The sequence below is a fragment of the Pleurodeles waltl genome, chromosome 7 (genome assembly GCF_031143425.1).
Source record: "Pleurodeles waltl isolate 20211129_DDA chromosome 7, aPleWal1.hap1.20221129, whole genome shotgun sequence".
Lineage (NCBI taxonomy): Eukaryota > Metazoa > Chordata > Amphibia > Caudata > Salamandridae > Pleurodeles > Pleurodeles waltl.
Window position 1 is genome coordinate 172,780,431 of NC_090446.1, and position 13,079 is coordinate 172,793,509.

Below are 13,079 nucleotides of genomic sequence, written 5' to 3' on the forward strand. Positions count from 1 at the left end.
GGGCAGCGTATATATAATGGATTATTTTGAAACTGTGCAGGGGTGGCTTCTCCATTAGGGCAAGGGAGCGTCACCCCCTGCCAACAGCAGAAGCTGCAAACCTTTCACCACAAAGGGATAATAAACTATGTTGTGGTGAAAGGGGCGGCCCATGGAGGTGACAGGCAGTAAGGGGAGTGCACTGCACTCCACTCAGAGCGCATTTGTGTTTGGCCAGTCGTCTCAGATCAGCCAAACACACATGCGCACAGGGCTCTCTCCAGCCTGGCACTGGGTTGCCGGGCTGGAGAGAGCCTGCTCTGAGCAGCCTCAGGATTGGCTGCAGGGCAGACTGGGAGCCTGTGCCTGCAGCTTGGAGCGACAGCGAGGGAGAAAGGAGCGGCGCGGCAACGGAGAAGGTACATTTTTATTTTTATTATCAAATGCGACCTCTATCCATGGGACCCACCCCGCCCCTTTACAGGTCAGCGAGCCATGACTGAGACTGTGCATTGCTTAGTCCAGTATGAAGGGCAGCTGAGCTGTTGGTAGTCTAAGTTGCCACCTTTGCTCTGCCTTTTTCCCGTCTGACTTTTCTACACTCTTTCGCTCTGCCTGCATACCATCAAATAATTCCAACATTTCAATAACCTCCAAACAGTTTGCAAAATGAAGAAAACGTACTGAGAACTCAGAATTATGCAGACAACTTATAAATATGTTTTCTGTAGACCGGGTTGGATTGTCCCCATTCAAAAGTAACTTAAAAGTCTGGGGTCAGAATAGGACAGGTGTAAAGACTCCTGAACAGGGTACACTCAGGGCTATTAGAAAAGTTTCTTCCCCTCTGTCATGAGATTGGCAGCTGCTGTGGGCCTTAAAACTCTTCAAATAGTAATGTTGCTGTGGTCGCGGGAGACACTGGCTCCCTTGCTTCAGCTACATGTAAACTGACAATTTATTTTGGATCAGGAAGGATATCATTTACAGAGGTGTCTCGTGCCCAAGACTATCTGTCTGTTGTCAGCTTCGCCTGCCCGATATGGGCCACTTAAACCACTTATCAATACATTTCACTCAACAATCACAGCTTTAAAAATTGTTGAAATGAATCTTAAGGATATGCAAAGATGGTAGACAGCTTATCAAAGTTATTTTGAAAAACACTTCAACCAATCTTTTGTGGATGAGCTACTGCTCGTTTCATGTTCGTTCCATTTTTTTAAGCTTAGCTATGTGGCAATTTTCTTCCAGAAACACTAGTTAAAGGAGAAACACTCACAAAAAATATTTTTTCTCTAACCCTTTTTACAGGAATACCATGTGACCTACAGAGCACATCTAGATTTGTGTTGTTCGTGTGCAGAAGCTGGCCAAATCACAGGGAGTATAAAAAAGGTAAAGCATTTCAACACACGAGATTAATACATCTTTATTGCATTAGAAACAAGAGAAGGCAATATTGGATTCAGGTAGGGCTGAGCTCCAGAACCCATTACTGTTACTGCTTATGTTCCTAATGTAATAAAATGTTTCTTTCTGTTCTTGTTTTATTTTTTTGCTCTCTGGAACCCATGAACAGTGCAGTCGGGCGACGCATGCGGGTGATGTAATACCCACCACAACAGTGCTGGTTAAGGTTACACCATCTCCATTACTGCGATAAAATTGAGGATTCAAGTAGGCCTTCCTATGGGTATCTGCCACAAAACCTGGATTATTTGGACTATTCTGGGCATGGACACCCAAGAACATCAGTGCACCAGCAAAGGTTTCAATAAAAATGTGAATCCAGCTAATATTTGAAGGATTAAGAGTTGAGTACACAATGAAAGCTAAGTTTTATCTGAAAATTTGACATGCAGCTCTTAGTGATGACGGATTTAACGATTAAGGTTTGAGACATAGATAAGACGAGTATTTTACTGACATGTCCGCTGCCATGCCTCCAATGAACTCAGCAAATAGGAGGTAAAAATGAACAATAGCGCTCAACAGACAAAGAGGTACAGCCTTTTTAGGGTTGTTCTTGCATTCAAAGAAAGGCGCTGTCAGCTCCACATTACCTCCCCCGATTTATCAATTTCCTCTTATCCTCAAGAGGTGGCGGGAAGCATGGAGGCACAAAGTCTGAGTTTGAGAAAACGGATACATAAATCGTGCTACTGCACATAGGATTTCAGCATAACATAGTAGCAAAACATAGAAAGCCTCTTTTTAGGATCATAGCCTTCCTAAAGGATATCTGTTGGATCCAAACTGACATTAAAACTTGGCACTAAATGATGCAGAAAAAAATGCAACATTCATGTTTCAAAGAAAGCTATGCCGTAGAAAGACATTGTTATGTGAACAATGTGCAACAAGCATCCCAAAAACCCTGACAAGATATAGACCGCCTCCAGGCATGATTCCTAGAGTATGGAACCAGATATGGGTACACACACAAGTCTATGTCAAGGGGGGCTGGAAACCGGATGCTCAGTTAATGAGGAGGCACACAGCTTATGACGTGTACGACCCAGTAAAATATTTTTATATTTTGTGGGTAGTCAGCAGCTAGAATAGTGTGAGAAAGGATGTTCTTATTTTTATTACACTGGTGGCATAGTTCTGTATGTGCAAACATAACAACTAACAAATCCAGATATGCAGTCATTACCGATATTCACTACCAACCACATCACAAAAGTAACCCCACAGCATACGTGTGTCAGGGCACCCATAGTGATGAGAAGTATACAATGAATGGAAGAAAAGAATACACCAATATTGTAACAAAGAAGTGAGATCATAAAAGGCAATTTAGTTGGTGAGAAAAATAGAAAGTACTGGTAACTCCAAAATAAGTCGCTCAGAATGAGCTGCAGCAAATTCTAAATACGTACCAGCATAAGGCACACATCTTAGAAACAGTCAAACTGTAATTGTCATCTGGTCAACATAGCTGTCCCCATACCCTTAATCACACAATGCCAGGATAAGTTCACATCACCACTTCTGATTACTGGCAATTAAAGATATAAAAAATAGTTACTTATTGGAACCCATAAAGACCTTTTATAAAATTAGTCTATAACTTGTCTGAAGAGATGTATTTATATGGAAGTTTTGCATAGCACCAATTGTTACCCAGGGTACTTTAGAGCACTGACATGCCAGAGGCATTTTAGGGCACATACAAAGTGTGTGACTGCTCAGGGCACCCACCTTTAAAGGGGACACTTAGGAACATGATCTTTCTATCTCACCTCAAAATTTCTCTGTCTTAAACTTTCCCCTTCTACTATTACTCTAAGGATTTTGGGGGCTTCTGGGCAAATCACAGTTCAGCTGTTTTTGTGTGATCCCTTTTCGGTTTAAAGTATAGTTTAATATTTGTGGGTCTGTGTGGACCTCAACTAGTACAAAATGGGTAATCAAATTTTTTCCGAACAGGGGCTACAAAATAGGTCTATCCCGAGGCCCCAAAAACCTTAAAGTTACAATGTATCCTGCTTCTCAGTGCACCAAGGAATGCACCAAAAGTCTGACTAGAAAGCAGCCATTTCCCTTGCCTGGGATTTATAACAAGTATTTGGGGGATGGACATTATCTTCACTCAGGGCCGGCTTTAGGGAGGTGCGACCAGTGTTGCCGCACCGGGTGCTGACCTGGATAGGGGTGAGGGGGTGCTGACCGTGTTTAGCAATAACTTACGAAACTTGCGATTTAAAAGCATCTGCTGAAAAGTTGCTTGTGCGTCCAGTCTTCAGGAAGCAATTAAAATGTCAAGATAACTTTTGTGATTAATATTCTTGCTAGTGATCGAGAAATCCGCGTTTTGTCCAATGGCAATTTTGACTCAAAATAAAGTAGCACAGAGGGTTATTATGGCTCCTGTAAAGAACAGACCTATATTTTATGCCTATAGATGAGTGGGATAGTAAAGCCTGCCTTTACAAGCACTTTAAAACAAATGAAATGTATGTGAGAGAGGGGCTATGGAGTGATGACGGCACTTTAGCCGGGTGGTAGTGAAGGAATCCGAGGAGGTGGTCATGGGTGGTGGGTGCCAAAAAAAGACTGCTGCACCAGGCACCACCCACGCTAAAGCCGGCCCTGCCTTCACTCTCATGTGACTTCTGAGCATGACAGATATTAGTTTCAGGCACTTCAGCGTGTTACCGATCTCCTTTGTGCCTGAAGAATCGGGGCTTTCAGTCAGCTGTTAGGAGGTACGAACGGATTTAGCAATCCCTGCAGCGTTTTTTTTCATAACAAAATAACCCATTTGTGCAATGAAGGAATAATAATAATTCATGCCTACTTGGATTATATAGAAGTATCTCCTTCTATGGGTTTGGCTCTCTCCATTAGGCCTGAGGAGGCCCATAGTTGAAGGGTCCGAAACGCGCCGACTTTCTATAAAAGGAGAGGCTGCAAGGAAGATTGAATTTATCTTTGAAGGACTTTACATCACAGCCCTTCCCACTTTCCTTTTTTAAACAGGGATGAAAATAAGGATGATTTAGGACTGTGAGAGATTAGGCAACCATCTCTTACATGTGGATTCTCCATTTAGTTGTCAGTGATTACCACATGGTTTCCAGAATAAGGAGAGGAATGTTGGACCAATTATTTACGTTTAATGTTTATTGTCGAGTGTTTTATGTGTTGTACAAACAAATTTGTTTCGTTGTGCACAAATTCCCTTGTTTATATAATATATTGTTGTAATCTGATTGTCTTTTTTGTCGGGAGCTACAAAAATGATTAGACTAAAGACTAATTAAATTGCACACTCAATGATAGATTTGTTGCTTCATTGAATGTGATTCATGATTGTATATCCTTTCCTACTATTTGACCAAATATTTTAGATATTTTTGATATTTTAGGCCAAGCACAACACACATGTAGCCACCTTTTGTCACTCTAAGGAGCATCTAAGATGCTGGTACCCAGTTCTTTGAAGAGCTAGCTTTTACCCGGTCAAAACAATGATGCACAACCTCCAGTTGAAAACAACTAAGTGCATAAGGTCCAATGTCAAACATTGGGTAAAACATGCCTGAAAGATCAAGTCAGGTGCTAGTATTACCATCAGCCATTTTAAGGCTTAAATTGTTTACAGACGCTTGGGAGCTACCGAGCAAAATCATTGCTAGAGACACTTTGCTGGTAAGCATGCAGTATTATCAAAAGACCTCACAGAATTACTGGATTAAGATCCTGTAAAACTATGGAATTAATTAACTCTGACAAGGAAAAAAAATCCTGTCATAAATATTTTTTCACCTTCAGGTTTAGAAGGAGGGGAAATAAACTTTTTGATGCCTTTGTGAATCAAATGGACATCTGTCATAGGATTCTGCATAATTGTGAAGAGTTTATGCTCTTGGCAAGATACAAAATGTGAATATTTTATTGGACGTCATAACATCCCCTCTTAAAGTGGCAGTTACTTTTACTTGCAAGGGAAATAGCAATGACCAAATACATCCTGTGGTTTAATTCAGTATGTACAATTCTCTTGATGGTTTTTAGGTGTGTTACCGGATATCCACCGGTCTGGGCCTCAAACTCTTTCATTTGTGCACAAATCTCCCGCGTCACTGGTGACTACATATTTGTGCAAATGAACTGCTCATTGACAGGGTTTAATTGCGTAATAAAAAAAATCATGTTTTTATTCTCCAATGGAAATTATCACTTTTTTTATCACATTTTATATAAAAAATTATTTTTCTAAATGTATTCTAAACCTATAGCTTATTTTCCAAGAGGCAAGTATTACTTTTGTCGTCTGATTCTCCCATTTCTCTCGTGTTTTATGAATTTGCTCAAGGTTCCAACAGTCAACACGGCATCCTACTGTTGTCTGGACCAACTATACACATTGTTGTTTTCAGAAATGTTTATGATGTTATGCTTACCAGAGTGTTGTAAATGTCACATAGGGGCCTTCTGTGGTATTTATGTTATTTTCACTACTGTGGTGCCCAGTAGGGATTTCCAGAGGTTTCTACTGCATGTCGGAATGGTGTAAATCTATGTCACGTGCACACCTTTGTGCCAGCAGCGTGTATTTCACACAACCCAAGGCTTGCGTAAAGCTGAAGTCTGACTGTTTTAGCATCTTGATTGCCCCAGAGTTGTGGAGATAGAAAAAAGGACTGCGTGCCCTGTACTAATCAGATTCAAGGGCACTTGGGATCTGATACTAATATGGTAATAAACATTTAGCACGGGCTAAGCAAGGTGTTCTATCCTGCCACCAGGAGCAGGAGGGTACGGGGAGATATATGAGTTCCAGATAACACTGTGTGTCACATGCTATTCCAGGCTATAATATACAAAGTTATGTTCCTGCTTTTATTCCTACAGGTTATCATAAGGATCTATGTAAGTAACACTAATAAATGCGATTTTAACCTTTGTTTTTTCCCACCTCGCGACTAGGACATAGTGAAGATAGTGATAATAAAGGGGTCCTCTGATCCTGAAGAAAGCCCACAGAATTATAAGTACACTGTAGGAAGTGCTGAAACATGTTGAACAATTTAAGGCAGTGAGGAAGATATCCTAATGAATATCACCCACCTCTTCCATTATTTGCTTTTAATCTTGTGTTGGACAGGTGTGTTCGCAATAAAGAAGTTTCAATAATACCCACCCCTATGCAATTTTAATATATTTACTTAAAGACCGCTTATATCCACGAAAAAACTGTCACACAAAAAAACCAGAAGAGTTTAGGATGAACCCACCCTGCACCAGTATGGTGCTGGCAAAGATGGTGGTTGTGCACCACAGGGATTGCACTCCTGCCGCTAAGTAGGTACAAGGGGGCCAAGCCAGAATTCATAAATCACAACAGACATGGAAACCAAAACTCATAAACCAAATGCAGTGCATGTGACCTCGTAATATTTATAATAATAACACAAAAACACCTAAAAGTTCAATGCAATTAAACAACAACACATAATCATGCCGACTAGTTATCTCTGTCAAAGTGCTAAGTGATAAGCTTTACGTGATATGTAATTTCGTCTGTTAGATGATTCACAACACTTATAATTGCATCTGTTTCATTAAACGTGAGGTGATGAGCATTGCATTTGGTGTGCATGTTATGGTTTGCATGACTGTTGTGGGAATTATATATTCTGATCTTAACCATAATTTGCGAACTCAGCTGTTTTTTCAGTTTTAATTTGTAAAAATAACTGTACTAAACTGTGTCTTTTAGGCGACATTTTGAGTTTTTTTAAACTTATGTGATGGTGCTATAACAAAGAGGATGGATGAATGTTCAAACCTTTTGTTAAACTCACACTTGACCTTAAACTTAGACTTACGTTCATGTTCTATGCAGGCATGGGCTCAAGCTCGGCTGTACACTTGCCCCCACTGCAGGGTCTCACGATGGAGATCAGTCCCTTCTAACCTGAATCTGTACAAGGACTTGGTTCATCTACAGACGGTTTGTGGCCTTTGGGAACTACCTACCAGCATTGCACTAGGTTGAGAGCAGTGACAGCCCACATCATTCAGTAATCTAAGCTAAGTTTTGGTCTGAAAGTTGTCAGTGATGCAAGGTGTTGTGGAAGAAACTGAGAAACACATTAAACCTACTTTAAAAGGTCAATAATTTTGCATATATTGAAATGTTCTGTTCTCAAAAGAGACCCTCACAGAGGTAAGTGACAGTACACCATTTTCCTTTTGCTGACCGGACCTAAGACTACTCAGATTAATTGATTATATCCTCACTCAATTGAAGGTTTGAGAAAGAACATGAGTGGGGGGGGGGGTTGCTTGGCTTATTTGGAGTCTGGAGGATACTTAAAATGTGCAGAGTACACCGTCCGCAAACTCGCATCCTACTCACTCTATGTAGAGTCTGGGAAACTGCCTTGTTTCCGATGGCAGAGTCTATGCTGGTTCCACTGGTTCAAACTTTTGAAGGATGGAACAACAGAGTCTTTTTTTAAAGCTGTTTTTATCTAGATTATGGATGTGAGATATTGGGCCAGATTTGCGACATGCAAATTGTGAGTCAGAGCGACTTGCAATTTGCGAGTGGCAATTCTGAATGTTGGATGGTGTCCCTGACACCATCTGCGACTCGCAAGGGGGTCGCAAAGGCCCACCTCATGAATAATCATGAGGTGGGTCGCAATTTGCGACTCCCTTGCGAATGGCGGCCCTCACAGGGATGGAGGCCTGCTGCGGACAGCAGACCACCATGTCTGTGACTGCTTTTTAATAAAGCAGTTTTTTTTTTTTTGTAATGCAGCCCGTTTTCCTTAAAGAAAAACGAGATGCATTACAAAAAACGAAAAATGAAACGTTTTTATTTTTTGAGAGCAGGCAGTGGTCCATATGACCACTGCCTGCTCTGTAAAAATATTAACAGTGCCATTCTCAACAGGGAAGGGGTCCCGTGGGGACCCCTTCCCTTTTGCGAATGGGCTACCACCCATTTCAAAAGGGTGCAAATTGTGAATGGTTTACGACCGCATTGTGGTCACAAACCAATCCTGCATTGCACTGCAACTCGCAATTAGGAAGGGAACACCCCTTCCTAATTGCGACTCGCAAACTCGTTTTGCGATTCGGTAACCAGGTTACCGAATCGCAAAACGAGGTTTGTGCATTGCAAAGTGCTTTTTGCACGTCACAAACAGCAAAATTTGTTGTTTGCGACGTGCTAACTGCTTGCTACATCTGGCCCATTGAGAATAACTAGTGAAGGCAGTCGCAAAATACAAAATAATGGGGCTCCTCTAAAAAAAATAACGTTTACAAAATTACAAACTTAAATTGCCTCAAACATTTATGAAGGCTAATTGGAGAGTCCCAGAGGAGCCCCACCCCTCACCGCTTCAAAGCAAGGGCTAGCTTTACACCCTTTGGGGGAGATGGGTCGAATTCACAATTGAGTAGGATCAGAGTCAATGTAAGTATTTCCGGTGCCGTAGATGAAAGTGACACATTGTTAGCCCCTGATGCTTGGAGGGTCAATCTGGTGGCATCCTGCTGGCACAACCATTAGAATGGGGGAGCAGCGAGGGCTGCTAGCCCAAGGCGCTGCTCTTTTCAAGACCTGCTCTACTGCTGCTAAAGGTATTAATATATCACAACAGCAGGATTAGCATGCGTTGTGACATAGTCATGATGAGGAAGATCATGCCACCTGCCAACAGGGAACGTCGTATGGTTGAGCTGCCTTGAAATGTGTGACAGGACATTGTTTTATCTTGGACGAGGTGCTCATGCTATAAGAAAAGCAGAGGGCCCCGCATGAGATATATGGCCAGGGCTTCACTAAAGCTTCTGACACGCTTTCATGCTGATCAATTCTTAGACAGCTGCGCTCAGTCGGGTACACAACCGAATAGCAAGTGCGCGACAGAATAAAAACAAGCATTTGCAAAGCCAATAGGTCACACCTTTGGACCTCTTGGTTCTGACAATGCTGTTTGGGGAGTGTGTGAGGGATGCATGGGTGAGAGTGAGTGGAGGAAATGAAGAATGGATAAAGCAGCACAGAGAGTGGAGTATGGTTTCCTGGAGAGAGTACACGATAAAGAGAGAAACACAGAGCGGGAGTGGGGAAATCACATGTGGGAGAGAGCAGCACAAAGCCCCTTGGCTGAAGGTGTATAGCAGACAACGGAGACAACAGCATGGAGCTTTGGAGCCAGGACATTTTCAGAGGGAGAAAAACATGGCGGTGCGAGCTACACAGATCAGGGAATTTGCAGGAGTAAACAACACGGAGCGTAAGGTTGCAGGATTATTTTACAAGGATAAGCACACAAGGGAGATTACAGCATGGGGTGCAGGGTGTTTTGCGGGGGAGATACACACATGGGAGAGAGAAACCTCTGGGAACTGGGGGATCAAATAAGGTAGAAAGCAACACAGAGCACGGCAAGTATGGGAGGAGAAAAAGCACATGAAGGTGAGAGTTGGAAAACATATGCACTCATAGAATGCTTAACTGCTTAACCTAAAAGTAAAAATTAGCTACCTAAACCTGAGCAGTGGAACGTTACAAGTCAGCCAAGCAAAAGGGGACAAGGAAGTCCATTAAATAAGAAGCAAGCAAATAATAGTGACATCAAGGCACACCATTGGTTAGCAGTCGATGAGCTGTAAGTTTTTAGTTAGCCCACAATGGGTCTTTTACAACCTGACAGCTGGAGTTGTCTTATAGGCCAAACCGAAGAGACGGGCATTCATGCCTCCACGTTTTTCCACTGACAAGCCTCAATATTGACACATTTGCATACAGTAAAATATTTACTTTCTTTCTTTCAATTGTTATGGAAATGAAATGAAAACAAGGCTTTCTTTTGCTCAAGCTCAAAATGATTTTTTTTTTTTTAAAGAACACACTCTAGCCAAGGACATAAAGCAGAACATACTCTTGCAAAGCATGCTATAGGCACATAGTGGCATGTTACTTGTGGCCTAGATGTCCTTTGTACTATATCGTTTAGCATTTAAAATTTGGTGTGCAAACTTTGAACTTACTTGGGCCAAATCCAATTGAAAACGCACTCACAAATGCCATCATGCTCACTAAAGTGATCCAGTTCAGAGCGGTATGTTCAGCAAGTCGTGTGCTATTGAAAGGCATATGCATCTTTTGCAGCAGTTTTTCCTTTGACTGCAGGTGGTGTCCCACATTTTGAGTGTGAGAAAAGTTTACAAACAACCTTACGTTTTCAGTGTTGATGACATCTATGTTAGGGGCATGTGATCCAGTTACTGCAACACTCAGAATGTTTGAATCTCGCCAGACAACCGGAGGAAGAGTAATGGTCTGCACTGGGGAGTCAATGGAACCCGGTGTAGTAGATGCATTCACCATATTCAGTGAAAGGTTTGATGTTGTGATGTTGTTGCAGCTGTTGCGAGACTCCAGTGAAATTCTGAAACTTGCTAAACCAATCCCAGTGACCGATATCGACATCACAGCACATCCGGCAAGCAGCAGGACTCTTCTTCCAGCTTTGTCAGCACAGCCCATGGCGACCAAAGTGGAAATAACCTTTACCACACCAAGCCCAACGGGTGCCAAAATGGCTGAAGAATCCCGCTGGAAACCCACTGAGCTAAATATCGTTGATGCATAGTAAAGGATATTGGGCTGGCCAGTTAGCTGCTGAAAGAGGACTAGACCAAGCCCAACTAAAGTTCTCATCCTCATGTTGTCCCGAGAACGGAAAAGGTCAATAAATGTATATTGGCGTTCACAATTGAGTTCACGGTTAGATTCCTCGGTTTCTTCAATGTTCTGTAGTGGAATAAGTCCCTTATGTGTTTCTTGGTCCTTCTTGTTTAATTTTGGAAGATGAGATGGGAGGAATAGGATACTGAAAAACTGAATAGCTGTTGGTACAATAGCCAATCCAAACATATATTTCCATCCCTCCTTTACATCCGATAAGAAATAATTCAATGCATACGAGAGTAAAATACCAATTGTAATACCCGTTTCATAAAGGGACACCAGCATGCCACGTTGATGAGGACCCACAATCTCAGACACATAGATGCAGCATGCCATGGATGAGATGGATATGGCAAACCCTACAATGATGCGCCCAGTCACAAGCCATGTGAATGATCCTGCCAAAGTTAAAATTAGGCTGCCCACTAAAAGCACTACATTGCTAGTCAGCATTGATGTTCTACGACCATGATGATCAATGAAGATTCCTCCAACCAGGGATGCCAGCAGAGCACCAATTAACAAAGCACTTACGAGGATCTCTTGCTCGAAGCACCTGAGGTAAAAGTCTGTCTGAAGCTGAAGCAGGGCCCCGGAAATGATCCCAAGCTCGTATCCAAAAATCATCCCTCCAAGCAGAGAAACAACTGTGGACAACAGCAGAACTCGCACACCAGGGCCTAAAAGACAAGTTAAATAGGAGTTAAGTCTTCAAAATGAATTTAGCAATAGTAATTGAAGTCATCACATATCATCTGAACTGAAGGATGTTATTTGATTCTAATTTACTTCCAAGTGTTCCATAGCCCTCCTGTCACTGCTTTTGGGAGGAGGTAAAGGAAGGCAAGAAGGACAGGGAAGCAAAGCTTTTAAAGGGACCTTAAAAATGAAAATAAGAAAGCGAGTCTCCTCAACCCAACACAACAGTCTATGGTGACACCATTCTCTATAGCCCCCCCTTAAACTAGAAAGGAAAGGTAATATTTTGAGGTTAGTAAACCAAGAGGAAGAGATAGGTTCCCCTGCTTTGCAAAACTGCAAGGAGATACGGAGAGGGATTTTCAGAAGTTCATAAATTTTCTTTACTGGCAAATCTGCAAGAAGATGCAGAAGGTGCTTTCAGATCTTCCTCTTAATTCATGAGTTCCCAGTGCTTAACTTGAGACAGTGGTTGCCACTGGGTGCACTGCTTTTATATTTTGGGACCAGGACTTATTTGTCCACATCAGAAACCTATTGAGTGCAAATAATGGAAAAAACACACAGATCCAAAAGAAAGACAATAATCCATCACAAAGGTAGAAAACAGGAAGCTGCAGAAGTCAGATAAAGGGTCAGGATGTGACTGTGCTGGACTAAAGAGACATGAAGTGGATTTAGGACTACTAGCCTTGGTATTGGGCATGCTGACATTTAACTTCACCAGCCGCGGGCTTTTGAGCAGAGCGTTGGCTACAGGCACTCATTCTTGTGTAAATTAAGCACTACGTATATCTTATATGAGCTAGGGAGAGCAAGTTTAAGGGAGTGAAATGTAGACGTCTGCCAGTTGAAAAGATGAGAAGAGTCAATAGGAGATATGTCCAAAAGACATAACAGCAGTGGATCCATGGCAGAGTTTCTGGAAATCTTGATAAGAAACATTTTCACACATTTAACTTAAAGTTTTTAATATATGTAGTCAGGGGTTGTTCTGTACGCCTCGCATGAATCTAGTCCTTCTGGATCTCCTTTGGACAAATCTATGCTAATCAACTACCCAGGCTCATGACCATGCAGAAGATTAGTGAGCTAAACACACAATACAGCTTTTAAATCTGAATCCAGTTTGATGAGGATCCAGTGAAGGAATGGGAGAGGTTAA

At 41.9% G+C, this 13,079-nt stretch overlaps 1 protein-coding gene across 1 annotated transcript in view; it reads right to left on the reverse strand.

Moving 5' to 3' along the window:
* The window catches only part of SLC2A10 (solute carrier family 2 member 10), a 173,936-nt gene that overhangs the window by 144,113 nt on the left and 16,744 nt on the right, over nt 1–13,079 (reverse strand). Inside the window, exon 3 of the mRNA XM_069243469.1 lies at nt 10,513–11,895. Within this exon, the coding sequence (XP_069099570.1) occupies nt 10,513–11,895 (1,383 nt within the window). The remainder of the gene's footprint in view (nt 1–10,512; nt 11,896–13,079) is intronic.